The sequence below is a fragment of the Pseudopipra pipra genome, chromosome 7 (assembly GCF_036250125.1).
Source record: "Pseudopipra pipra isolate bDixPip1 chromosome 7, bDixPip1.hap1, whole genome shotgun sequence".
Lineage (NCBI taxonomy): Eukaryota > Metazoa > Chordata > Aves > Passeriformes > Pipridae > Pseudopipra > Pseudopipra pipra.
Window position 1 is genome coordinate 11,794,428 of NC_087555.1, and position 26,247 is coordinate 11,820,674.

General features: G+C 37.8%; 1 protein-coding gene across 2 annotated transcripts in view; it reads left to right on the plus strand.

Moving 5' to 3' along the window:
* The first annotated feature begins 1,407 nt into the window (after nucleotides 1-1,407).
* AOX1 (aldehyde oxidase 1) overlaps nucleotides 1,408-26,247 on the plus strand; it is a 43,763-nt gene continuing 18,923 nt past the window's right edge. Inside the window, exons 1-22 of one of the 2 annotated variants that reach the window (XM_064661974.1) lie at nucleotides 1,408-1,595; nucleotides 2,541-2,598; nucleotides 3,574-3,670; nucleotides 5,399-5,507; nucleotides 6,053-6,179; nucleotides 6,534-6,595; nucleotides 7,150-7,230; nucleotides 8,147-8,227; nucleotides 9,312-9,456; nucleotides 9,627-9,719; nucleotides 11,318-11,469; nucleotides 11,709-11,802; nucleotides 14,338-14,447; nucleotides 15,309-15,493; nucleotides 16,648-16,810; nucleotides 17,687-17,779; nucleotides 20,068-20,237; nucleotides 21,523-21,649; nucleotides 21,942-22,064; nucleotides 23,236-23,332; nucleotides 24,270-24,394; nucleotides 25,808-25,941. In XM_064661974.1, the coding sequence (XP_064518044.1) occupies nucleotides 1,536-1,595; nucleotides 2,541-2,598; nucleotides 3,574-3,670; nucleotides 5,399-5,507; nucleotides 6,053-6,179; nucleotides 6,534-6,595; nucleotides 7,150-7,230; nucleotides 8,147-8,227; nucleotides 9,312-9,456; nucleotides 9,627-9,719; nucleotides 11,318-11,469; nucleotides 11,709-11,802; nucleotides 14,338-14,447; nucleotides 15,309-15,493; nucleotides 16,648-16,810; nucleotides 17,687-17,779; nucleotides 20,068-20,237; nucleotides 21,523-21,649; nucleotides 21,942-22,064; nucleotides 23,236-23,332; nucleotides 24,270-24,394; nucleotides 25,808-25,941 (2,486 nt within the window). In that variant the 5' untranslated portion in view covers nucleotides 1,408-1,535. The remainder of the gene's footprint in view (nucleotides 1,596-2,540; nucleotides 2,599-3,573; nucleotides 3,671-5,398; nucleotides 5,508-6,052; nucleotides 6,180-6,533; nucleotides 6,596-7,149; nucleotides 7,231-8,146; nucleotides 8,228-9,311; nucleotides 9,457-9,626; nucleotides 9,720-11,317; nucleotides 11,470-11,708; nucleotides 11,803-14,337; nucleotides 14,448-15,308; nucleotides 15,494-16,647; nucleotides 16,811-17,686; nucleotides 17,780-20,067; nucleotides 20,238-21,522; nucleotides 21,650-21,941; nucleotides 22,065-23,235; nucleotides 23,333-24,269; nucleotides 24,395-25,807; nucleotides 25,942-26,247) is intronic. The other variant, XM_064661973.1, reaches the window with a different exon arrangement.

Below are 26,247 nucleotides of genomic sequence, written 5' to 3' on the forward strand. Positions count from 1 at the left end.
GCAATGTGATCTGCATGGCAAAATAGAGCTGTTAAAATTAATCTGAAAAGTTTAAGCAAATAGACTTTTTCTTTCTGAAGCATGGTGTGTATGTCACCACATTAGCAAAACCCTTATGAAGAGCTGCAGAAATGGTTGGGAAGATAGATTCTGTCCTGATCCAATGTTATTTTAAAAAGAATTACCCATAGAAATTTTTATGCATTTTTCCTTGTCTTTTTTTTTTTACCAAGTTTGTAATTAATTTGTTTTCTTTTTAATTGAAATGTTCTTGCTAGCTTCCATTATTTGTCAGCATCACTGGCTGTGTCATTAGAAATCCCACAGAAGTGCTTTTTACAGCTTGTGTTCCCAGTGCTGGCACTACAGCAGCAAAACACAGTGGTTTTTTAAATGGTTGTTGCTCTCTATTGCCTGCAGTTTGAAAGCTAGAAACAGAAGCACATGCTTCATCTTCCCAGAAAATAAATAATATTTTAGGAGATGGTCTTAATTATTTTTTGAGTGATAGTCCTGTTGTTCCACACAGCATCAGGTGTTACCAGCTACACTGCTAGGGTGTTCCAAATATAAGCATGTAATTTTCAATAAAAGTATAAGGCCTAGGTCTTTATACCCTCATTTCTTCCATTTCTTTTAGTATAGGTATCTTTCAAAGTAAAAAAAGGATAAAGAAAATGGCCTGAAGATGCCCAGAAGTCAGTTTAAGTAACTCTAAAATCATATTATGGTTGCTACTGCCCTTCTTCCCTTGCTTTCTCCATTCTTACTCTTCTTGCTGCTCAAATTAATGTTCTATAACAGAACACAGAGAAAATTCACTTTGTTGTTTTCTAGGATGCATTTCTTTTAATTGTTCCCCAAAATGATCACATAAATGCAGCATAAAGAATGTTACATTGCCTTTGCATCTTCACTAAATGTGCTTGTTTCACCAGATCATTTGATATATTAGAAGCTCTTTCCAGGCAAAAGATGTATAAACTGCACACGATTTTCGAGATAAAAATCAATCTGTAGCCATCAACAGGGATTAAGATAATTTTGCTGAGGATAAGGTAATTTGAACTTCTCTTTGTAGCTTCAAAGTTGCTTTTTTCTCATGCTTATTTAATCTGATTTTTTTCATTTAATATTTTAGTTTGCCAGCTATAAAAAATTTTGTTTTAAATTTTGTAGGAAATTAATTCTATATATTTAGATTATACAGAAAGCGGAAAATATTTATGTTTCTATAAACCCTTGCCTGCACGAGTAGCCCTTAAAAATGTTTTTGATACCTGGAAGTTACTGACAATTACTTTGTGAATGCATATATAACCAAGAATTCCATTGGGCTCATGATCACTACATTGCTGGACTTTATCACAATTTAAAACTAGCCGAGGAGATTGTTTTATAAGAGCCTCCCAACGTTTCACAGCGTCAGTGTCGCCCTCCGAGCGGCCCTGCTCTCGCTGCCCGCCCCGCTGCCCCGCCCCGCTGCCGAGGCCGCTCCGGCTGCCCGGGCTCCGCTGGTTCCGGGACTGGGCACGATGGCTCCGCAAGGGGAAGCGGCGGCTGAGGAGCTCGTGTTCTATGTGAATGGGAGGAAGGTAAGTATTGCCCGGAAAGAGTGTGGAGAAAGAGGGGCTGCTGTGCCAGAAGGAACCTCGAAGGGTGTGGGCACAGATTTGGCTTCCTCAGACTTCTTCATGGGAGTATAACTGAATCCTCACACAAGCCTCCAGAATAGCCATGGTTTCATCTCATTTTGACTACTTCTCCTGTGTTTGGGGGAAAAAACGTGCCAAAGTGAAACACACTCTCAGCTGGGTATCAATTTTGGCTGGTAAGCAGTCTAATTTTTTCATTTATATGTCTGGCTTCTCATCTTTGATGGTATCAGATTTTCAGAGGCACAACTGAAAGTCAACAACACTCTGGTGCCAAAACATGGACTACTGACCATAAAGATAATATTGCAAGGACTGGTTGTTGATGCAAAGCAACTATAAGGGACTAGCTGATTCTAAGCAACAGAATAAGAAATGCTTTACTTGATCAAGAATGTAGATGTTCCTGTTGCTCTGTTGTCAGATGATTACAGCAAGTAAAAGTTCTTACAAATAAAGCTAGAAAAGAAATTGTTGCTGCTGACAGCCTTAAAAGATCATTGCAGTGCGTTGAAGTGCCAGGGAGACTTTAAAATATGCAAATCATTAGTTCTTTATGCTGTTGTTATTGTAGCAAAGTTCTGATGCATTTTTATTTCTACTATGGCCAAAGGTCAGTTCCCTCAGTGTAGCCTTTCACTGAGCAACAGTTATTTTTAGTAGCTGCAAGGTGCCCTGACACTTCTTTTCTGGAAACCTGTCTGCCTGAGAAGGAATTTCCAGAAGCAGCCCAAACTCTCCTCCAGTGTTTGGCAGTTAGTTTAGTTCTATGAGAGGGAACCAGAGAATTATTCTCTTCTGGCTTTGTGGGAATGTAGTCTGTGCACTGCATTTTGAAAAGCCTTGGTTTCTTATTTAAACCTTGTTTTTAATTTCTTACTGCAGATAATAGAGAAAAATGCTGATCCTGAAGAAATGCTGCTACCTTATCTGCGAAAGAGGCGTATCCTTTTCTTGTCTGTTCCCTAAAGTCACTCATGTGAAAGCCTTATTCCAGTAAAATTCTCATAAATTTTAATTCAAGGTTTAATTACCAGGTTAAAGTAGTTGTGATTCCCCTAAGATAAACCAACCATATTAAATAATGTCTCTTTCTTAATCCAAATACTGTTCATTTGAGCTACTGTACTTTTAGCCTAGTTTCCTAAACACACAAAATTATGCCATCAGGCATGATGGGTATGTATTTATCTGTGTTCCTCCTCTCCCCTCGTAAAGAAGCCTAAAAACCTTGTGACCAGTGTACATAAAGCTTGACAGAATAGAAGTCTCCAAGTTTTGTGATAGTCTCTCTCCTGGGAAAAGACAGACATCGTGATGAGACCCTGTGTCTGATGGGATTTTGAGGGGGAGAAAGGCATCTTCCTTTTTGGTGGCTTTGGAATATTAAATTATCTGTTTGTTGATTCACAGTTTCACATTGGCCACTGTTCCAGATTCACAGAAATGAGCACTTCTCTCAGAAGTGTGATCTTTCAAATGAGATGCAAGGTTAATATCCTTACTATAAATGGCCCTTCTGGGGAAAACTGGGATATGGATTTTCAGTGGTCCACTGCAATTTCAGGTATATAGCTGGTTTGCCCATTATATGTTACTTCCTTTCATATTTTCACTTGGAAAACTATTTTTCACTTCCTTTTTCTGTCCCAACTTACTCCTCTTCCAAAATAAGTCCAAATCAAGTTTTCTGTTTTCTTGAGGACAGGATTTTGGTCACATCATTCCTTAACTTCAATCTTATTTTCATTCGAAATTTCAATGCAACATAGAAAGGAGTCTGATGCATGTGCTATGTTACCAAACTAATTTTAAGTTCCTTAGAGGTTTAGGAAAAAAGGTGGCCCCAAGTCTTTGAGCAGCATAAAGACCAGAATGGAACCAGATAATTGTTTTTCCCTAATAAGAGCATTTTCAGTCCGTCTTACAGGAACTAAGTATGGCTGTGGAGGAGGTGGCTGTGGTGCCTGCACAGTGATGATATCAACTTATGAGCCAGCTTCAAAGAAGATACGGTATCCTTAACAGAAAATGTTGAAAACTACACAGAATTTTGTGATTGTAGCTACTATTTCCAGATGTGAAACTGTAAAAAGACTTGTAAAATATATACTTAATAGTAAAAAAATCTAAAGTAAGGGTCACTGTAATTCAAGAGAATGCTGTAAAAATACTATTGATTCAGATATATTGTAAATTTGCTGAAGTATCATACTCAAATGCTGGATTGGCTTGTATATTCTGACAGCTCCTGCAAGACGGTTTTGGGAGGCATTAATTTAAGACCTTTGTATTGACCATTGGAATGTGGCTCCTACCTGCAGCTCTGTATCATGGTTTAACTCCAGCTGATAACTGAGCATCACAGAGCCACACACTCATTCCCCCTGGCAGGATGGGGGGGACAATCAGAAAGGTGAAAGTGAGAAAACTCATGGGTTGAGATAAGGACAGTTTAATAGATAAAACAAAAGCCGCTCATGCAAGCAAAACAAAGTAAGTAATTCACTCACAACTGCCCATCAGCAGGCACGTGTCCAGCCATCTGCAGGACAGCAGGACTCTATCACATGTAGCAGTTACTTGACAAGACAAACACCATCGCTCCAAACATTCCCCCTTCCCCCAGCTCTGTATGCTGAGCATGAGGCCCTGTGGTATGGAATATCCCTTTGATCAGTTTGACACAGCTGTCCTGGCTGTGTGCTGCCCAACTTTTTGTGCCCTTCAGCCCCCTCACTGGTGGGGCAGGGTGAGGGGCAGAAAAGACCCTGACTCAGTGAAAGCCCTGCTCAGCAGTAACTAAACATCCCTGTGTTATCAGCACTAATCAAAAACAAATCAGCACAAATCAAAAACACAGCTTCACGCTGGCTATTTTGAAGAAAATGAACTCTGTCCCAGCACAAACCAGCACACTAGTTTTATCATATGACTGGTAGGAAGATATGGCTGGCAGAAGTTTGAGTCTTACCAGCCCTTCAGTACTGAACTCTCTCCCTTATATCACACTCGCAAAAAGAAGGGCTTTGAAACCCAGAACCCAAGTTTCATTAAGCTAAAAAATGGAATAAATTACTTTTAAATCAAGAAAACTCCAATCAAATTGTTAAATGGTTACAGGTCATTGTCAACTGAACAGTTTATTAGGTGAGGGGGAAAATGTTCCTGTTGTTCTTTTAAACAGCTGTGTTACATTGGAATGCAACGCAAATAAAAAAGTTCTAAGTTACCAAAAGTGTTGAAATTAAGAGTCAGAATGATTCTTGAAAAGAAACACTTCAGCCGTATTAGAAAAACAAAGAATTTTATTTTAATGATTAAAAGCTTTGAAGAATTTTCATTTTGGCATGTTGTTGCTATTTAGTATGATATTTATTTTACATCATAATTTCCTTTGGATGAGAAATTTGATTATAAATTTGCAGCAGTAATGCTTTACTTCCTTCAAATGACTACACCAATCCTCCCTTCCCCATCTTCCTCCTCCAAGATACAGTTGACAGGTTGCTTGTGGGCAGGGGAAACAAGAGGGCAATTAGAAAAGACTGAAGGATTGAGGAAGATTTAAATTCTATGGAACTGTCCTCATAGATATGTTTTTTTATACTGAGGACATGAGACACAGTGATCCCTTCCCATTCCAAGTGATGACAGTGATTTGACTGACTGAAAAATAATTTTCACACATTTATTATAATAAAATAACATTCGTGTTCTTAATTCTCCTTTATGTTCTGAAGACACTATTCAGCCAATGCATGTTTGCTTCCCATTTGCTCCTTGTATGGTGCAGCAGTGACTACAGTGGAAGGTGTTGGAAGTACAAAAACCAGGATTCATCCAGTTCAGGTGAGAGTACAGTATCACTGTGTAAGAGGATTACTGATTTCTTTTTTGTGTGGACTGGCTTTAGTGGCAGTGCTTTTAGGGCATGGGAATTTCATATCATGATTATTTTCCTGCTAAATGGTAATAGAGGACAACATGGGTTTCTGATGGTTGATGGATCAAGGCTTATGATATATGGTAGACCTTGCTTTTAGTACTGACAGTGTGATCAAGTAGTTGGTATATAAGGATTGTTGGAATGGATCAGACTTGTGCTCTGTTTGGGCTAATGGCACATCTTGGACAATGCCCCTTTAGCTGCTGTTTTAGTATAAATGCAAAAAAGACAGAAGTCCACTGAAAGTTAGTTAGCTTCCTTAGTAAGATGTGCCTGGACATCACACCCAAAATAATTGCTCTTATTTGATATCGCTTTAAGTGTTTTACTTAAAAAGTCTGATTTAATGCGAAGACAAGGTTTGCCATGGCATCTCCCATTTAAGAGAGAATTCATTAGAGTGGAGATGAATGCTGGAAGGAGTGCTGTTTGTGATATTTCATTTCAGGAAAGACTTGCCAAGTGCCATGGCTCCCAGTGTGGTTTCTGCACGCCTGGAATGGTGATGTCCATATACACTTTGCTAAGAAACCACCCAGAACCAACTTCAGAGCAGATGATTGCAGCTCTGGCTGGTAAATATTGCCACTTTTTAGTGTGCAGGTGTGTCTCTGAAGGATTTTTTTTCAGATGCTCTGTGTATGTGAGTATCTGCCTGTGTGAGTACATATGCATGCATGGATAGATGTACTCTGTACAAATTGTGCTTCTCAGCAGAGTTGCTACTGGATGCAGTCCTTGTATTCCCTGTTATTCTTTTCTCCTGGAAAATGAAGCACGAAGTTGTAGACTGTTTCAGAGACAGGAGTTCAAAACATCCCCATATGTGTCTTTTGAAGTGCTTTATAAAAAGCTTCATATAAAGACCTGACATTATAAAGCCACATGCTTTAGAGGAAAGCTTTTTCTGACTGATTTTCTTTTTTCAGGGAACTTGTGCCGCTGTACCGGATATAGGCCAATCCTAGATGCCTGTAAAACCTTCTGTAAGGTAAGAAGAAGTAGCAATGACAGGATTACTAGATTGGGCCCATTAATGTCTATGTGTATACAAACCATCAAGATTTTCCTTAAGATCATCGCTTTTCTCTGTTAAGAGATGTAGGTCTGAGTAGGTGGCCTAACCCGTGATTAATATTGATTAACACAAATGTACAGGGTTTACTGTGGGTTAGTACTGGCATGAATAAAAGCAGAATTTGGATCCACATTCTTAGTAATTTATCATGTAATGCAACATGTCATAAACCTACAGAGAAAGACATGGGAGTGAACATTTTGTGAAGGAAATAATACAGACCATCTACATGTGCTCTCACAAAGTCAACTGCATTTCACATAGTATGAATTATTTTGTATTAAGGACTTCAATATCTGATGATTTTAAATTATTTTTTAATATCACTTCTTTAACACATAATCCTTCTAATTTGGCTTGGTATTAAGCTTCATCTGGAACTTTATTGAAATATAGAGTCACTCTTATCAGCTTTAACTCATTGCCATTCTGGGCAATATTTCACTAATGGGATATTCCTATTTTAGGAATCTGTTTGTTGTCAAATGAAAGCAAATGGAAAATGTTGCTTGGATCAGGAAGAAGATTTGTTTGACAAGGAAGAGAAGGTAAGGTTTTAAGTATTTCACCTATCCCATTTAAATATAAAACTTAGAATATTGCATAGCTTTTTTTTCTTGTAATTAAAGTAAATGTAGTATACTCTGCCATTTTTGTCCTCCACCTTACATAATATTATTTGATAAATGAGAGATTTTATTATGACTCACAGAAACTTTTGAGTATTTGTATGTATGTATTTTGTGCATACATTTGGAGTATTTTGTATGTATGTATTTCTATGTGGAGGCAATGATGTGCCAGATAATTGGTGTAAGGTAGTTTGGATCTCCAGAGCTGAGACTTGAGCAGCGTTTTGGGTTCAGTACTTCCTATTAATAGTCTGAGCTCTACTCACACAGAGTGAGTATTACATTATGCAAGAAATCAGGGCATATATGAAATTTTCTTAAATCAATGATCAGTGATGGTCTGAGTGTAAGCATTGATCTCTTAGGAATCTGACTGCTGACCTGAGTTTGAAGAGCTGATATACTCTAGAAAACCAGATTGTGATTTTATGTGAAATCTCTTTTCCATACAAATATTTCACTTTTTTTCTCAATTTTCTTTCAATAATATCTGATCTACTTCTTTCAGTTGTGAGTCCTTTAGATTGGCATGAAACTAGTTTCTTATAGTAGGGCTACTGGAAGCCTGTATTTAGTCCTTCAGTTGCTTGCCCCTGCACTGTCATTTTTGTTAGTAGTAAAATCTAAGAAACTGTTATGAACACTTCCTTCACCTCAGCAACTCCAAATGATCCGTGGGAATATAACAACAAATCTGAATAATGATGGAATTACTAGTTTTCTAGTGATTACAGTCAGTGCCTCATGGTTTGGTTTTGGTTGATTTTGTTGTTGTATGAAATTAATGATGAGAGAAAATTTTTGGTCTTTGCTTGTCTTCTTTTTTTGTAAGGTCTCCACCAGCCTGTTTTCAACAGATGAATTCCAGCCCTTAGATCCCACCCAGGAGCTTATATTTCCTCCAGAACTAATGGTAACTTCTGCTGCTTGTAGACTACTCTTTAGCTCCATTCAGAATTAATTCTTAAGTCCTGCTTAGCAGTAATTCATCAGAAGAAATGTCAAAACATTTTAATGTCAATCCAAAATTACACTCCTTTTTTCAGTAAGCTTATTGAGTATTCACATACCAAAAAAACAACCATATTGGGAAAATGAAGTTGCAGTTAGGTGTTAAGTGAGAATACAAAGAAGTAACCTAAACTGGATTTTCAGTGCAGCACCTGAAGATATAAATGCTTTGCAGCAAAATGAATTGCAAACACTTTTTAACATTGGGTAAACAACACTTTTTCCCCATTTTGTGACTAAATAGTTTCGTTAGCCTTTTCTGTCAAAATGTCAGCCTCAGCCACCCAGATCAGGGAGTGTTTATCCCCAGTGATTAAGGTATGCCAAAGATATAAACAGATGGAATGGAAAGTGTTAGGATTCCCTTATTATGGACAGCAGTATTTGCCTAGAAAAAATGAAAACTGTTTGCTCTACATTATTGTCAATCTAGAGATTCAAAGCCAAACTCTCTGTATCTAGCTGGCTGCTACGGAGAAAGGTTCATAATTGTAAGACAGGGGTTCTTGACTGTGTGTTTGTATCACTACTAGTTCAGAGGCTATTTCCAAGTGATCCATGAACAGTGATAGCACAGCCAGAGACACTTAAATGCATGTGTAATCCAGAAAGGGATGCTCTGGGCAGTGTCACTGGTGACTCTAGCCAGCTAAGGAGGTAAACACCTCCTTTAGTATTTTTTATCACTTTTTGAACAGTTTTAGCAAGTGCAAGATCTATGCCTACATCTTTTACTTGGGGATTATTTATTATCAGTCTTGTTTAGCCCTTTGGAATTACTTGAAGACATTTTACCCACACAGTCTAGAATTTCACCACTATTCAAAGAGCCAGCATAACATTTCTGTCCTATTTTTGTCCAATTTGAAAGGCTTAAGTAGAACTGCCACTGTTTAAGAACACACTGGACTTTCAGTCCAGTGTCTATTAGACCTCATACCTGTCTGTATGTCTAAATATTTCAATCTGCTGTATTTCCCCATCAGAGAATGGCTGAAAATCAACCAAAAAGAACTCTGCTTTTTCATGGGGAGCGAGTGACATGGATCTCTCCTGTAAGCTTGGATGAATTACTGGATCTGAAAGCTGCTCACCCCAAAGCACCTCTTGTGGTTGGGAACACCGGCGTGGGTATGCATACAATCAGAATGGCTCCTGTTGCTGTAATTCCAGTGTGCATGGGAGGAATGGGGCTACATTTGTCATTCTTTTGGCATCTTCATCCTTAAGTTTGCACTCCACTAAGTTGGAATTGTCATTATGGAAAATGTCTCTTCTCTAAGTATATTCCTATCTTGCAGGACCTGAGATGAAATTTAGAGGTGTGTTCCATCCAGTTCTTATTGCTCCTGCAAGGATCCCAGATCTGAATGTGGTGCAATGCACAGATGATGGTCAGTAGACTTAACTTTATTCAGACATAGGAAATTTCTTTGCAGTAAGGAATGCTGCTCCACTTCATAGTGCTGAGGGTGTGAAGTGCTTTGTAACTCAGTCCTAACCATGCTTGGTTCTGTGGCCACCATCCCAGTGCATGATTTGTCTTCACGATGCAGTGCAGTGCTGACCAGCAACATTACCTTGGGCCTTAGTGCAAGGGTGATTATTCTGGTAATACTGGTTCTGGTGCTAAGTCATGCAATGTTTGCCTTGTGATCTCTGTACCATGCTCTGCTGAATAGCAGAGAGAGACCCATACAGAACCACAGCGAGACTTAGCACGTGGCATGCTTGTTTATATTAGAAAAAAGGCTGTGATTAAACTGGCATAGCTAATATGTATTAACTAATCTAGTTCTCAATCATAACAGCAGTGATTATTGCAGATTAAAAAAATTCTTTACCTCATTTTATATGTTTAAGATTGGCATGGGTTTTTTCTTAGTTAAAGTTAGACTAGGTTTTAGTGTTTAAATAAATTTTAGTGAAATTAGAAATGACAACTAGAAATAGGTTTAAATTTACCATAATAGTCTAAATTAATTAAATATAAATTACTGCCAAAATTTTAGGGGAAGTCATATCCTATATCTAATGAAATTACTTGCTATATGCCTGAACCCACTTTTTTATAAGTGGTAAACTGTATTTGACAGTTTTGTCATTGCATTTAGAATATCTTTTTTAGTTCAATCATCCAATTCTATTCAAAAACTAGGGGTTTTTTAGCTGAAAAGGAGCTGGGAATTGAAAAGAAGCTGGGAGAATGCTTAATGCTTTTTTAAAATCTATAAATAAAAACCTAGGTATGAGAAGGTGAGACTTACTAGTTTTGAAACAATAGATATGCAGTTTAGTTTGCCAGCCAGAAATAGTATTTCCTTTCTTTAATCAGATTTAAATGCAAAACATATTTTGATTAAATCTTTGTTTTAAATACACAAAATTTAATATTGCTTTGCTTGATTAAAAGTAATGTAAGTTATAGATATTTTTATTTATACTTCGATTGAATTCCAGTGTTCATTAAAAACACGAATATATTACATAAATAATTATTTTGAACAGAAGGAACTGTTTGACATTTAAAAAAACCTCATATTCTTGCAAAAAAATTGACAACTCCTCAAAAAAATGCATACAAGTTGTCTTTCTAGTGGGAAAAAGAATGCTATATTCGTTGTTAGGGCTGTTTGGTTTTTTTGTTGCCAGTGTTACCTACCCATACCTTAGGAGAAGAACTAGAATGTACATATGCAAAGCAAGATCAAATTATGATGAAAATCGTGTTTAAAAAGAGGAAGAGTCTGTTGAAAGCATTTTGAAGCTGATGAAGAAGAGGTGAGCTATTAGCTCAGTTTCATCACTTCTAGAGATTTTACCCTCAGTCTCCTGAAATGAAAGGTCACAGTCCTTTAATATGCAAAGACCCATCTCCTTTTATCTGCCTGTATTCCACATGAGCAGCCCCAGCTCTACAGTCTGCACATAGTTTAAAACCTAGGGGATAAAGCAATGCACACCTTACATTTTCATAATCTTTTGGTTACAGGGCTAACTCTGGGAGCTGCCTGCAGCCTCTCTCTAGTGAAAGACATCTTGACAAATGCAATCTCAGAGCTCCCTGAAGAGAAGACAAAGGTTTTCTGTGCTGTCTTGCAGCAATTAAGAACTCTGGGTGGAGAACAGATACGAAACGTTGCTGTATGTTGTGCATTCCTTGCAATAATTTGATAAAATTGTAGCAAATATGTCCTGACCACATGTAAAACTTGCATTTTTAATTTTGATTTTGCTGTGAATTTTCTATCAATACCTCTTTTTTGAACTTTCAATATGTATAAATTTATATATAGTCTGCACATTATGTTGTTGCTTAACATAAAAACATGAAGGTGATAGAGAAAGGTGACATAAATCTCTTTTTTTTTTTTTTTTTCAAGTCATTAGGTGGAAACATCATAAGTAGAAAATCAACCTCAGACTTGAATCCTGTTCTGGCAGCCAGCAACTGCATGCTCAATCTGGCTTCAAGAGGTAGGAGGAGATAGCCTGTCTCTGTAGTAGTGCCAGAGGTACAGGATCCTGTTGTATGGGGGGAAGGGAAATAAGAACAGGTGAGAGTTTAAGGAACCCTTTTCCCACTCTTATACAAGATCACATCTGCAGGAGAAGCAACTTGCAAACAAAGAACATGTTAAATATTCCCATGTCAAGGGTAAGCATTCAGACCAACCAGATCACATGTACTTCTGTGGGCAGTGAATTACTGCAAGCACTCATAAAACCTTCCAATTTGAGTAGCTGTGTACCATCTTCTCACCTCCCTGTTAGTTTTTTTCTTTAGTTGTTGCTTTGCCCTGGTTTAAAATCATCCTCTGACCCTGAGAAGATTCTGGCTTTTCATTCCTCAAAAGTACTTACTTCTGATACAGGAACCCCCATGCAGCACCTTTGTCCATGCCCATTTCCTCGGTTTCTTTCCATCTCTGTGTATATATTCCCCTTTTCCTGCTTCTTTTCTTGTGCACTACCTTTGGAAAGTTGATGAAATTACTGGTAAACACGAGCTGTCTGGTGGCTTGGAATTGCATGCTCTCCTAGGTGGCTTATGTCCTTTTTGTCCTAGATCCAGACAGAGTGAATCTTGCCATTTCAGAACATGTAATTCTCCAGCTAATACCCAGAAGGACATGCTCTTTAAGGGTTGTTTCTGAGACACAATTTCTTGGAACAGATACACAAAAACTTCTGCTGTGTGATTTCTATGACTTCTTCCTGCATGTTTTGTCACTGAGAGAAAAAATGCTTGTCAGAATATCATTTTGACAACTGAAAGTACAAACATTTTTATCTTCTTACTCAGCAATTCTAATGATGTACCTACTTATTTGAGTGATGAATAGGATAACTGACTGATATATCTTTCTGTTAACCTGGCAGAACTTGGCTGCTGGGAGAGATTTTTAGGCATTTTCACAGGTTTTTAACATCGTTCTCTACCAATGATAGTCAGTGAAACACAGGAAAAGTGGATTGCCAAGAAAAGGAGATTGCAAAAGCACTGTTAGTTGTTAGTAATTAACTTAAATCACAGTGTAAGAGAAAATGCACCGTCAGAGATCCTGGCAGGCTCACAGGTGGGATTGGACAATAATCTTCATGTATGTAAACAAGTCTACTCTGGCTTGAATTGCAAAGGCAGAAATCCAGTGCTACTATTCTTAACAGTGTTACTTTTCAGATTCATGCTTCAGCAAAATAAAATTCCCTTAGCGAAGATTTGCTGTCATACCAGTTATATTTGAAGAATGCAATTTTAATGCTAAATGATATTCTAGGATAAACAGGTTATAGTGTCATCATCAAGCATAACATGAGGAACATGAAGAAATAATACTGTAAATCAGCCAATCATGAAGTATCATGTTCGTTGAATGTGAGGGGAGTGTTGCAAAATGTGAACCTTTTAAAAAAGACACAGAGGATTATCTCATTATAGAAAGTTTTGGGATAGGTCAGGGCTATTGCATGATAAATAGCGTCTACTAATAAGAAATCCTTTATTTAAAATTGCATTAGACCCCTTATGTAGCACGTGAAAAGTACAGAAGACACAGAAGATTAATAAAAAATACATTTTTACTTCATCAGCCAAACACCCATGGTTAAGTTCCACACTGTTGAGTCATCGTGGATTTCCATCTGTACAATGTTCAGGCCTCTGTGTTCTTGCAGAACAGCAATGCTACTTGACAGTTGTGATACTGGTACAGTTCCAGTCCTACCAACAAAGCTCCTTGAGCCAATGGAGCTTGTTTAATTAATAGAATCAATTATATGTGTTAAAATATTGCATTTCTGAAAGGCCTGCTAGCTTAACTGTGGAGTGATACTGGCAAACCTGATGTAGCATAGATGAAGTTTAAGTGTTCAAAGGGCTCTTACAGTCTTAGGTTCCTTGCAGAATTTCGTCCTCTTCCCTTCTGAAAATTTTAACTTTAATAGTATATATCATAGAATAACAAATATAGCCAATTTCAGAATAAACTACAAAAAGAGAAAGGAAAAAGCAACAGCATTTGTTCATTTCTGGACTTGTAGAAATGTTCAGAATCTCAGGGGAAAAAACAAACAAACAAAGAAATAAACCCCAAACCTAAACAACAAAAAAATCAACCCCCTGATATTTTTTCACTTTTGCAGCAGTTCTTTCTTGCTCAGTTTACTTCCTCATTCTTTATGTTTTAGAATGAAAGATAGTGACAACAGCAGCTGCAGAGATTTGGAACAGATTGACAGGAGTGGGGATGGGATCATCATTGGCAGTACTGGAAGGGAGGGTTATGGAATGGGGATTGACCTCTGGGCACTTTTTTAGGAATCTGGTGTTATGATGTTATGGAAGATGAATTTGAATTTATAAAACATATCTCTGATAATTTTTCATGTAAACTCTGTAGTGATTAGTTACTCAGGAAGGTGGCAGATATTTCTTGCCAGTTAAAGTATCATTGATATATGTTAATTGCACAATTGTATAGAAATTTCTGGATTTGGGATTTTTTTTAGGAAGAAAACGACAGATTCCTTTGAGTGATATTTTTGCACATGGAGTTAGTAACAATACCATTACACCAGAAGAGGTCTTAGTCTCTGTCCATATCCCCCATTCAAGGAAGGTAAGTTATTAGTTTCCTTTGATTTGCTTTATGCAGAGTTAAAGACTATGAAATAAAGAGCAGGAAGGAGCATAATCCTCTCTTTAAACTAGCCCTGTTACTGTTCGTGTTCTGAATTCTTTACATTTATTCACTTTCAGCACCATACTATCTCCCAGTTTCAGCCAAAAAGCACAACTCAACAGGTATCCAGTGATGATATATAAAGAGTAGTATTCAGACAAAATTTTGCCCTAAAATGATGAGGGCAATAGCAATTGTCTAGACCCTCTTGTGTACAGGGGTCTTGGACAAGCTGCTGTTGTCCTCACCAGAGCAGGCTGCTCACTTGTGATATGGCTGGCACCAAGCAGGTAAAGCATTGTCATCTCCTGAGGATTTTTCTTTAAAATGGGATAAGAGTGTGAATGTGCACGGTGGTTCCATAAACGTTGCTGAACTGAATAGTAGCCTTTAACTGATACTGTGTTTGTAAGAGTGGATATGGGATCTTATAAGAGAATTATGGGTCATGTCATCTGAGTGCTGAAGTTTGGTAATACTTTGAAGCCTCTAAATTTTTGGTGTGTTATTAATACAACTCCACTCCACAAGGTCCCTGTCTTCCAGCTATCTACCATGAAAAAATCTAGGTCATCTGAACTGTGTAGGTGATGGAGGATTGGGTATGAGTTGCTAGAAAATCAAAGATGGTAAAGCTACTGAAAGGTCCTGAGAAGAAGTGTATAGTCTTGAATGCTCAGGAAGTTGAATTTGTGGTCTTCATTTTTTATTCTCTTGCTTCACATAGTGCAGTAAAAAGTTCCACTTTCAAATACTTACCTGTCTGTAAATACTTTACTTGTGTCTGATCTTGCTCAGGGGGAGTATGTCTCTGCGTTTCGACAAGCACCAAGACGGGAAAATGCTCTTCCAATAACCAATGCTGGGATGAGGGTACTTTTTGAAGAAGGTACAGATATAATAAAGGATTTGAGCATTTTCTATGGAGGTGCTGTGTCAACAACAGTCTGTGCAAAACAAACCTGTTGCACACTTATTGGAAGGTAAAATTTCTCTGCCTTGTCTATATCTTTGAATAAATGGACTTTGAAGCCTTGGGTGTACTACCTAGGAACAGGAAAGTACTGAAAGATTTCACTTGCCTGGCTGATACCTCGTATGTTCAGGTGAATGATCTGGCCAAGCCTTAATGATGACTTTTCAGGATTGTTATATTTTGGAGTTTGCACATGAAGTGCAACTCTGGTGCAGTGTGCAGAGAGAGATGAGAGATGAGCTGTGAGATAGGTGGATGAGGTAACATCAGTTAGTTATGCATCTGAACCCAAGTACTGGCAATTGATGCTGTATCCCATACATTTGATAGTCCCCTCTTACCAGTGTTCTCGAGTCCTTCAGTTGGGCTCTAAAAGATAGAAAATTTGAGAACTTCGGATGTGCCCAATAAAATTAGAAGCACAAGTCAAGCCTTCACCTTTCCAATATCTCTTCATCTACAAGACTCTGATAATCTCTGGAATTAGTCCCTGACTTTCCCTCACAGTTTGCAGCACCTTTACACGTTTCTGAGGAAAAAAACTGCAAATAATTCAAGCAACGTAAAACCAACACTAAATGCAGTCCCACTGGCCTTTTTTACCATTTAATATGCAACTGTTTCACTAGATGAAGTGCTCATTATTCTTTTGATGCTTTACATAATTAAATTTAGTCTAACAGACTAATATTTTCATATCTAGGGTTGTGTAACTATGCAGAATTAACAGTGCTGAGATCCTTCAAGAAGACCTTTTTCAGGAAATGTAACAACTAATCATATTCCTTGAAAGTATCTACAGTTTGCATCAATATTGTTATCTTCTTCCCTTCAAATGTAGGATAGTATCTGCAGAATGGTAATACTCTGCAAGACTGTTAATGCAGCTTTAAAGCTGTAATAGGGTTTGTTTAATTATTTATTGGTTTATTTAAAAAATGCTGGGATAACACTTAATTCTATTGACTTAAGGGGGCTCAGTTCTGTGAGCAGCATTGATCTACACTGTTTTTCAAAATTGCAGGCATTGTTAGAATCAATATTTTGGCTTCACTGTGAGCAGGATTATGCCTGTGGTCCATGGTACAAATATATGACTGCAATTTGTATTTTATTTTTTTTTAGTCCTGGTCTGATTGTATCTATTATTCTTCCTAACAGACACTGGAATGAACAAATGTTGGATGAAGCCTGCAGACTAGTCCTTAAAGAAATTGCTCTTCCAGGCTCAGCTAGTGGTGAAAAAATAGACTATAAGAAAACTTTGATGGTCAGTTTCTTCTACAGATTTTTCCTGGAAATATCACAGTCATTAAAGGCAATGGTAAATTAGTTCTCCATGTCTACTTTTGGGCAAGCAAATAAAAGGGGTTTTTTTTCTTCTATTGGTGCTTGCAATTCGTACAGTGTGCTAAATATTGTCTTTGGGGTTCAGATCTACAGAATAAGGTAAGTGTTTTACTCCTAAAGAGACTGATGGAGAGATGCCTTTTTAACTTCTAGGCACTCAGATCGCTTTACCTCGGACATGAGGCTTTAAAAGACATTTGAGCAATGTTAATGCAACAATATATCAGTATTGAGCTCCCAGGCCCAAAGAAAATATGCAAGAGATTTTATTCCATCTGTCTGTAGTTCAAAACAGAAAAAGATGGGCTTTGGAAAACCACTGTAGGTGTTAAACCAACTCTCCTTCTCATGTAAGTTGTTGACTGGGAGATGAGGACACTAAAATTTCATTTCCCAGTACATTCTGGGTGTAATTTACTTGCTTTTGTCTTAAATCTGTTCTTAAGAGGAAAAATATCCCTTTTACATTTTTCTTCTTTTCTTCAAGGCAGTGTTGCCTTGAGCTGTTTTCTCTAAATTGCCACTGCCAGGTAATTGACTATTACCAAGAGTGTAATCTGGAGTGAATCTGTGCCAGTTTGGTTAGACCCCAGAAAAAAAGCTCTTCTGTCTGTCCCTGCTTTATGTTACTTACCTTAAACAAGCATATTTATTGAATCCAATATATTTTTAAACACTATTTAGTGAAATCTAAAAACTCTACGTTGTTTTAGAATTGTTACTTTAGAGCCTTTCTAGTTTGAGCCCGGAAGGAATTTCCTATATAAAGACTTGGGTGATTTTGGTTGTTAGCTTTTTTATTTGGAATATACAAGATGTGAGTTTTAGTACTAATTCACTTCCTTTTCAGGATCCTTGCCACTTCCCTGGCATACCCATGGAATATAGCAGTGTCCTAGAAGATTTCGAAACCAGAATGCCCCACAGTATCCAAATATACCAGGCAAGTGATTTCATTCTAACATTGTTTTGTGCCTTACAAGACTTGGTAAAAAGTCAAGGTTCAAGCATGACCCTTAGTGTGAAGCTTAGGTACAGATTTTCCAAGGGATTGGAGGGAACAGGCTTTTAGTGGTTGATTTTAACTGTATCTCAACTGGAAAATCCATGTTTGTAAAAATAGACTCATATGGATATACTCACTTCTTCTAAACAGTTCTCCAAAGACAAATATGCTGAGCAAACTCCATTGTCAGACTGCTTAAATCTGTATATTGCAGTGTGCAAACCAATTAGAAAGAAATTAGGAAAAACCAAAAAAGACTGAAAAGCCCAAGTATTGTATATATATACTATAGTATCACTATAGTATTATTGTCTCAAGATACGCTTTTTTATGATCTCAAGGGGGGCTCTTGGGTCTTACTGTAGATTTAGGAATTAAGATGAAATGTGATGGCTGTCTGGTCAAATTAACACGAGTATCCTAAATCAGCACTAGAGAGCAGCAAAGAACACAAATTGTATTTTCTAAGCTCACCCTTTCAACTAATAATAATGGCCAGTCTTCGCAAGCGAAGATTTGGGAAAGGTCATAAACCCTTCGAGCCTGCGCAGTGGATTTTTTAGGTGAGACACAGCGTGCGCTGAACTGAGCCCACCCTTTAATCCTGAGGTTCATCTGCCGGGGCCGAGCAAAGCTTGGACAGTGGCAGTGAGGTCCCCAGGACGTAGCTGGATTGCCATACAAGGCTGACGAGCTCCAGCTGCCCGGGGGGCCGGGAATTGAACCCGGGTCGCAGCGGTGCGAGTCCTGCACTCTAACCACTAGACCACCAGAGGCCCCACCCTTTCAACTAGATCATGGTGAAAATGCCCACAAGGATTTTTGATGTTTTAGTACCCTCAATAGGCAAGAAAAAATATCCAGTTTTTGAAAACCTAAAGAAAAATTAAAATCAAAACTAGTTACACATATATTTATTTATTTGGTTGGTTGGTTGGTTTTGGATATTCCTTAGAATAGCTTTAAATACTTTAAATTTGTTCCGGTTGTTATCTGCAGCTTCCTTCAGAGTCATTACTAAAAAAAAAAAAGACACTACAGACCATAAAAGGGGCCAAGATAAAGGAACTAGTTCTTTATGGCTTTTAACAATTTATTCCCCAGCTGTAACAAAGTGCTGAAACAACAGAAATTGAAAATTTTTTTATTCAATCAATTGGCACTGAGTAACAAAATTTATAAACCCATAAAATCTGGTTTTTTCCACTTTAAAATTTATATCTAGCTTTTGCAAGGTCCTGTCTTTTGTCTGGACTCTTTTAGCTGAACATTATTAAGCTTTTAAAATTAAGAGGAAAAAAAGAATACATATGCTGAGATCTAAATACCTGGTCATTCTGTTGTGGAAAAATTGAGGTGCTTTAGCTGAGACATCCGTTCGAGGAACTTCGGGCAGTCAGGTGAAAAGTGTTTGTTCTTGGCCTTGAGCTGATAGCAGACAGTGTGCCAGAAAGTGCAGGAGATAGAAATGTGTAGCCAGAACACTTGTGTGCTGGAAGCTTTAGAAGAAAAAGCATTTAAAGTTGTAAGCAATTAAGTAATTCTAGATGCAGAAAAGGAAAAAGTTGGGGCGAATACTGACTCAAAAAATGGAAAAGTGTTCTGGAAGTTGACAACGATTAGTTGATGTGGCACAATTAACTGGCAACACTGAATTAACTTTCAAGAAAAACTTAGCAAAATAAGATTAATAAGGCACTAAATTCATACACAGGTGCAAGGAAATAAAAGCGGGAAGAAAATATTTAAATAACGTTTTCTCACTGATTTACATTGATTAGTTACAATCTTTCAGTGAGGAAGAAAAATTCTAGAAATTGCTGCAAATAGCTCAAAATACACTACCAGACACTGAAAAAATTCAGAGCAGAATCTTTTGAGAATATCTGAGAAAATTCTTGAAGCTTCATGACACCATTTGGTAAGAGAGGAAACTGTAAAAGTGCTGGGTTTATCACTTTGATATAAATAATTAAGGAAAAAAAAAATCCAAGTAGACAAACCTGTGCAGTGCTCTCAAAAGGCTCCTTAAGAGAAGAAATTGATGAAACTGGAGAAATCCCCAGGAGCAGCAGTCAGGTCCTGCAGCCACATCTGTTTTCAATGTTGAACCAGAAGGTGCTAATATGAACAGGTGTTCATTCATCTGATTTTCTGATTACTGTAAGAATAACACGACTATTCCTTTTTTAACTGTTTGGGGGGATGTCTTTTTGACTGTACAGGATGTAGAGCCCAGTCAGCCTCCCCAGGATCCTGTAGGACGGCCCATTATGCACCAGTCCGGGATCAAGCACACCACTGGTGAAGCAGTTTACATTGATGACCTTCCTTCTGTGGATGGGGAGCTTTTCCTGGCTGTTGTCACTAGTTCCAGAGCTCATGCCAAGATTGTGTAAGTGTTCCCTGTGTATCTGAAGGAAGTGTTATCATGAGTTGCTGTCTGAGATTTTTAGAGCAGACTATGAGTTATGTGTGTATGGAACAGCAGGCCTGATAGCCACACTGCCTTGCATCCTGGAAGCAATATTGTTACGCTAGTGGAAGGTTCTGTTTGGATTTAAGTGTCTCAGCCCGTTTTACTGCACTGGTAAGATTGAACTCTTTCTGATTCAGAGCCAGAGGCAGCCTAGCTACCTCCACAAAGTGCTGAGCTGTGCAGTGCAAACAGACACTGAAATTCAGTTTTGCCAACATGGCTTCAAAATCTCAGCTCTATCATGAAAGAAGAAAATTGTTCAAAATGTAGGCAATAGTGTTGCAACATTACAGAACAAGGCGGCAAAGCTCATATGACCCTTAAAGTAGAGAAAGACGGGGAAGAGGATTTTATTCTGTAAGAAAACTGTTTTCACTTACGTTTTTGGGCTGCCAAGACACACCTATTCTAGCAATTTGTTCAATGTTCAGGCACCAAAACATATATTCAGGTGGTCTAGTAAGGATTAATTATCACAACTGAGAGGACTGGGGCTGTTAGCTACAGAGTCCTTTTCATATTTCCTGGCTTATTCTTAGGCTAGGGATAGTATGCTGGGTTTGGATGTGCTCTTTTTGGTATCATCAAGGAGCTGACATCACCTCCATCTCTGTGAGTTAGTAGGATTTATTTAGTCTCCTTTGTTTTCTGATCTGGGTTTCCAGAGAAGGTGCCTGTATTTTTGCTGGGATCTGATGGCCTGCTAAACTAGGTGCTACCAAAACATGCCATTCTTATAGACCTTCTGCTGTTCTTTCTGATCCTTCTACACCCATGCATTCCCATTCATTCTGCATTTATACTCATCTTGCCATTTATTTTATAACTCTCTTCACAAATCCTCAATTTGTAGATGCTTATTTGTATCTTTTGATATCCATGAAGGCTGTGAGGTCTTAGAAAGTTGCAGTTGTAGCATCATAATTGGCAGTGATTTTTCCTAAATCAATGCACTTCAGTCAGTCCAATGGGCTAATGATTTCCCTGTTGCATCTGAAGTATTTCCTAGAAGTGAAGCAGGTTCATAGAATTTTAAATTATCTTTTACCTGCACTTCTTCACATACCGGAGACAGAAAGAAAAGATATGTCTGAACTTATGAGCAGATCCCAGTAGTACAAGAAATACTCCTGTGTTGTGTTCCTTCCTCTGTGCAAGAGTTTGTGAAACTGAAGAATGACACTTCTCTCTTCCCAATCAGATCTATAGATACCTCAGAGGCTCTAAAAGGACCAGGTGTGTTTGATATCATAACAGCTCATGACGTACCAGCTGCAAACGAGTTTTACTATTCTGATGAACCAGAGATTATATTTGCAAGAAACAAGGTATAACTACAATCTTTTTGTAACTGATGTTCTTCATTTTAACTGTTTTTCTTCAGCCTTTTATCCTCTTGTTATCCATCTCTGAATACTGTATTTTCCTTGATTCTCAAGTTATACTGGTATTTTTAATAGCTGTTTAGCTTCATGGATGATCTAAAAATACAGAAGTCCTAAATCAAAGAAAACTTCTAAAAAGGAAACATGAATAGTGGTCACATGAAAGAAGAATATCAGCAGCACATATGGGAATTGTTTGAACTTACTGTTCTATTACATGATGTGTATTTTACAGGTGATTTGTGTGGGTCAGATTGTCTGTGCAGTGGTTGCAGATTCAGATGTTCATGCCAAACAAGCAGCTGCAAAAGTGAAGATAGAGTATGAAATGCTGGAACCAGTAATTTTAACAATTGAGGTACTAATAATTTCTGTTCTCTTGCTTTTTTATTGTTTGTTCTGTTTAATTAACAGAAGCAGCAGTTCACATTCTTCAGTTATTTTTAAGTATATTTTTTTAAGGAAAGAAGGTGAATAAGAACATCCAATTAACCAGTCTGAGTGTCTCCCTATAAATAAATTCTCAGCCTTTTGTCTAATTTTGACCACTATGATAGACAGGCAACAGTCTCAAAAGTATTAAGGTTCCACAAGTTTCACAATAACACACATTAGAATGCAAAAAAAAACCAAAAAAAAACAAAAAAACTCTTTCACTGTTCCCGGTGAGGAAAAGACAATGAATATGCTGATTGTTTCAAATTTTTTTGGTAGCTACCAGCTGGTCAGCCAACATATGTCAGTTAGCTCCCGATTATCTGTAGCAGTTTTATCTGTTGTCTAGCTTACAAGCTAGGCTGGAGACATAGGAATTATTGGGGAAATGTGAAGGGAAAGATGTTAGGGATGTAGAACATTTTAGAAATGTAATGTGGCAGTCATAGGGGAAATGGATTTATGCTGGATTAAAAAGATGACTAGAGGTAAGGAACAAAAGACACATTTGCAGGGAACCAGCATTAGTTCTGGTAGTCATTTTACAGCTTGTTTCCATAATGTGTGTGTGGTGTAATGGAACAGTCTTCTGATAGAAAAAATAGAAGTAGTCTCTTTTCAAAGACTGGCAAATTTTATTAATATTTCATTAGAAGTGAAACTCCAATGAAGTCTTACTTCAAATAAAACAAATTGTACTTTATGAATAGATTCCACTTTTACTTAGTCCTTGTGATTTCTTCCTCTCTTAATGGCATCTTTGGATGATGCGATTGTGTTCTTATTCTGTGCTGTCTTGGTCACTAGCTCCATGTATGACAGGGAAGAGCAGGCTGAATAAACTGAATGCATTTCCTTCAGAAACTGCTGTCATCAGTTACATGAGACACACCAGGAAAGAATTGCTGGAACTGAATACACAAACTCATCAACAATGACAGTAAAGTGATGAAATACAGTTGCTCATTAACTTTGTTGGCTGGTAGCTCAAATCTCTGAAGAGAATGATGTTTGTCCTGAGACTAAAATGCTGCAGTAAGTTGAAAACCTTAGAAATACTTAAAGAAACATGTTTCTCCTTTTCTCCATTGCAGGAAGCTATAAAGCACAACTCATTCTTTGAGCCAAAAAGAAAGTTAGAGCAAGGAAACGTTGATCAGGCGTTTGAAACCGTTGATAATATAATTGAAGGTAAACTGCAGAATACACTTGCTGAGAAGTTTTTGATTGTCAGTATTTGTGTTATCTGTCTGCTCTTTGAGTCCCAGTCCTACCTTTTTTCCATATAGTCACTAGGCCTGAGAAAGCTCTCAATCACTTAGAAGACAGTGTGATTAAACCTAGTGGTCTTGTTGTCCTGCTACTACATTCAAGTTTTTGCATCCTCTGTCCTTGAAAAAAGTCACAGAATCGTTAAGTTAGAAGGGGGTCATCTAGTCCAACCTCCTGCTTAAACCAGGTCTGGTTAGAGCAGCTTATTAAGGGCCGTGTTCAGTCAGGTTTGGAATACCTCCAAAGATTGAGTTAACACAACCTCTGTAGGCATTTGTTCCACCACTGTTTCACCATTCTCATGCTGATTTTTTTTTTCTTGTATCTGGCTGGAATTTCTTGTGTTTATTGCCTCTTATCCTTCCACTGTGCATCTCTGAGAACAGTCTGGCTTGCTCTTGTCTACACCTCCCATTAGGTAGTTGTAGACAGCAATAAGATACCTTCTTAACCCTTCTCTTCTTATGGATGAATAAATCCAGTTCTCTTGATCTCTCCTTATACATCCTGTGGTTCAGCCCCATGATCATCTTGGGGGCTTTCTTCTTTACCTGGTCCAGTATGCCCATGTTCTGTTTAATTTATCTATGTTTTATTTGTTGTTGTGACCACTTGTATGCAATATTATTCTGCTCTTAATCCAGTTCTGTTGATGCTAGTGGAACAAGACCAATTTAATCCTACAAGGAGTTTAATTTGTGTTTTTATTTTAGATAATGCTCCTTCACACAAGAAGTGTCAGAGGATTTGACACTAATTACCATAATTTACATGATGATGAGCTGTTAGTTCTTCTCTGGTTCATTTCTTCTGTCCTATTCCCTCAGTAACACTCATGGTTTTCTCTTTTGATCAGGGGAGATTTGCATTGGGGGACAGAAACACTTTTACATGGAGACTCAGAGTGTGCTTGCTGTTCCGAAAGGAGAGGATAAAGAAATGGATATCTATGTGTCAACACAGCATCTAGCAATTATTCAGGTAATACAGAGCATTCTCAGAGAGAGTAGTTAGACTTGTGACAACAGAGCTTTTTAAATTCAGTTTACAAATCTTTGTTAACCGTTTAGAAGCTGGAGAAACATGAAATTGTACATTTGGATTGTCCAATAACAGCTGCTTTGTAGTACTGCTGTATTCTGATAAACACTGAGCACTACACTTTCAGGATAAGTCTCTTATTTCCCTTTGAACAAAGTAGGTTGTGCCCCACTATTGTAGGCATGAAAAACTGTGGAGTGCTCAGGTTCCTCCATTCCCATTAATTTTCCACTGGGGTGAGGAGCAATCAGTTCCCTGCAGAGTCAGAACCTGCTGAAGGTTTGATCAGCTCTAATTGCTGTAGGTGAGACTGCTGCATGGAGCATAATCATAGATTGGTTTGGGTTTAAAGAAACCTTTAAAGATCATTTAATCCAAACCTGCTGCCATGGACAGGGTTATCTTTCACTGAATAGTTTTTCCAAGCCCCATCCAACCTGACCTTGAACACTGCCAGTAATGGAGTATCCACAACTGTGGGCAACCTGTTCCAGAGCCTCACTACCCTCACTGTAAAAAATTTTTCTCATATCCAGTGTAAGCCTGCCCTCTTTTAAAACCATGGTCCCTTGTCCTGTCAATGCAAGGATTGGTACAAAGTGTCTTTCTCTGTTTCTTGTAAACTCCCTATATATACTGGAAGGCCACAATAATGTTTCCCTGAAGCCATCTGTTCCTGGCTGAACAACTCCAAGTCTCTTAGTCTTTCCTCACAGGAGAGGTGTTCTAGCCCTCTGATCCCTTTCATGATGGTAAACAGTAGAGTAAAGCCCACATAGCATGTGGTCTACATAGCAACAGCTGTAGTGCATGGAACTGAAGGTATTTCAGACTCAACACTGGCATTTTGTGTTCAAAGCCCAGTTCAGCTCCTTTTATCATTTCCATTGTTATTATATTGCCAATAAGTACCATGAAGAACTTTGTGTTCTTCACAAAGAAAATGATTTGAAGCAAGAATATTCCTAACACTAGCAAGACCTGAGATTTTTAAAAACCAAATAGTTTTATTTTAAATAAAAATAAAATTTATCTTAGTAATAAAAATAATAAAAACTGTATACTAATAAATTTTTATTATCCCTGACACTTCTTACTGTTTGCTTAATGAAATCCAAGGGTATTATTCTTCGCTTCTGTCCATGGCCCTTTCACAGTCTTCACGGTAAAGATTTTAAATGTGAACACTGCTGAGCATTGTTATTCTTTCTTTGTTTTCTAATCTAGGGTAAAGGAAAAATTATGCTCATCTGATAAAAAAATAGAAACACCTATGGAACCTTTTTCTAGAAAAGATTTCCATTTCAGAACCTTAGTTCAAGTTGGCATAAAATATTAAAACTGCTTTTACAGGAGATGGTAGCTGCAAGTTTAGGTGTTCCAGCCAACAGGATCATGTGTCATGTTAAACGAGTTGGTGGAGCATTTGGTGGGAAACTTCTGAGAACTGGCTTACTGGCATCAGTTGCTGCAGTGGCAGCAAACAAGTAAGTGCAGTACGTGCATATTCGGATATGAAATGAAAATGGGGTGAACAAGTTTTGCATTTTGGCCAAAATACTTTCTCCTTTCCCAAAGGTGCTTGTCAAAAAGTCATACAGTCCTGACTTCATGTTTTGTAAGACTGTTCAGTGCATTTCTTTGTTTTGTTTTGTTAGACTACTTCTGTTAAGCAGCTCTAGCCTCAACTGAATTAGTGGGCTTGAAGAAGTTGGTATTAGGATAAGCTAGACATATTCAAAAGGACCAGTCCTTTACTGGGGCTTTGTGCATACATTAAAACATGACATTAA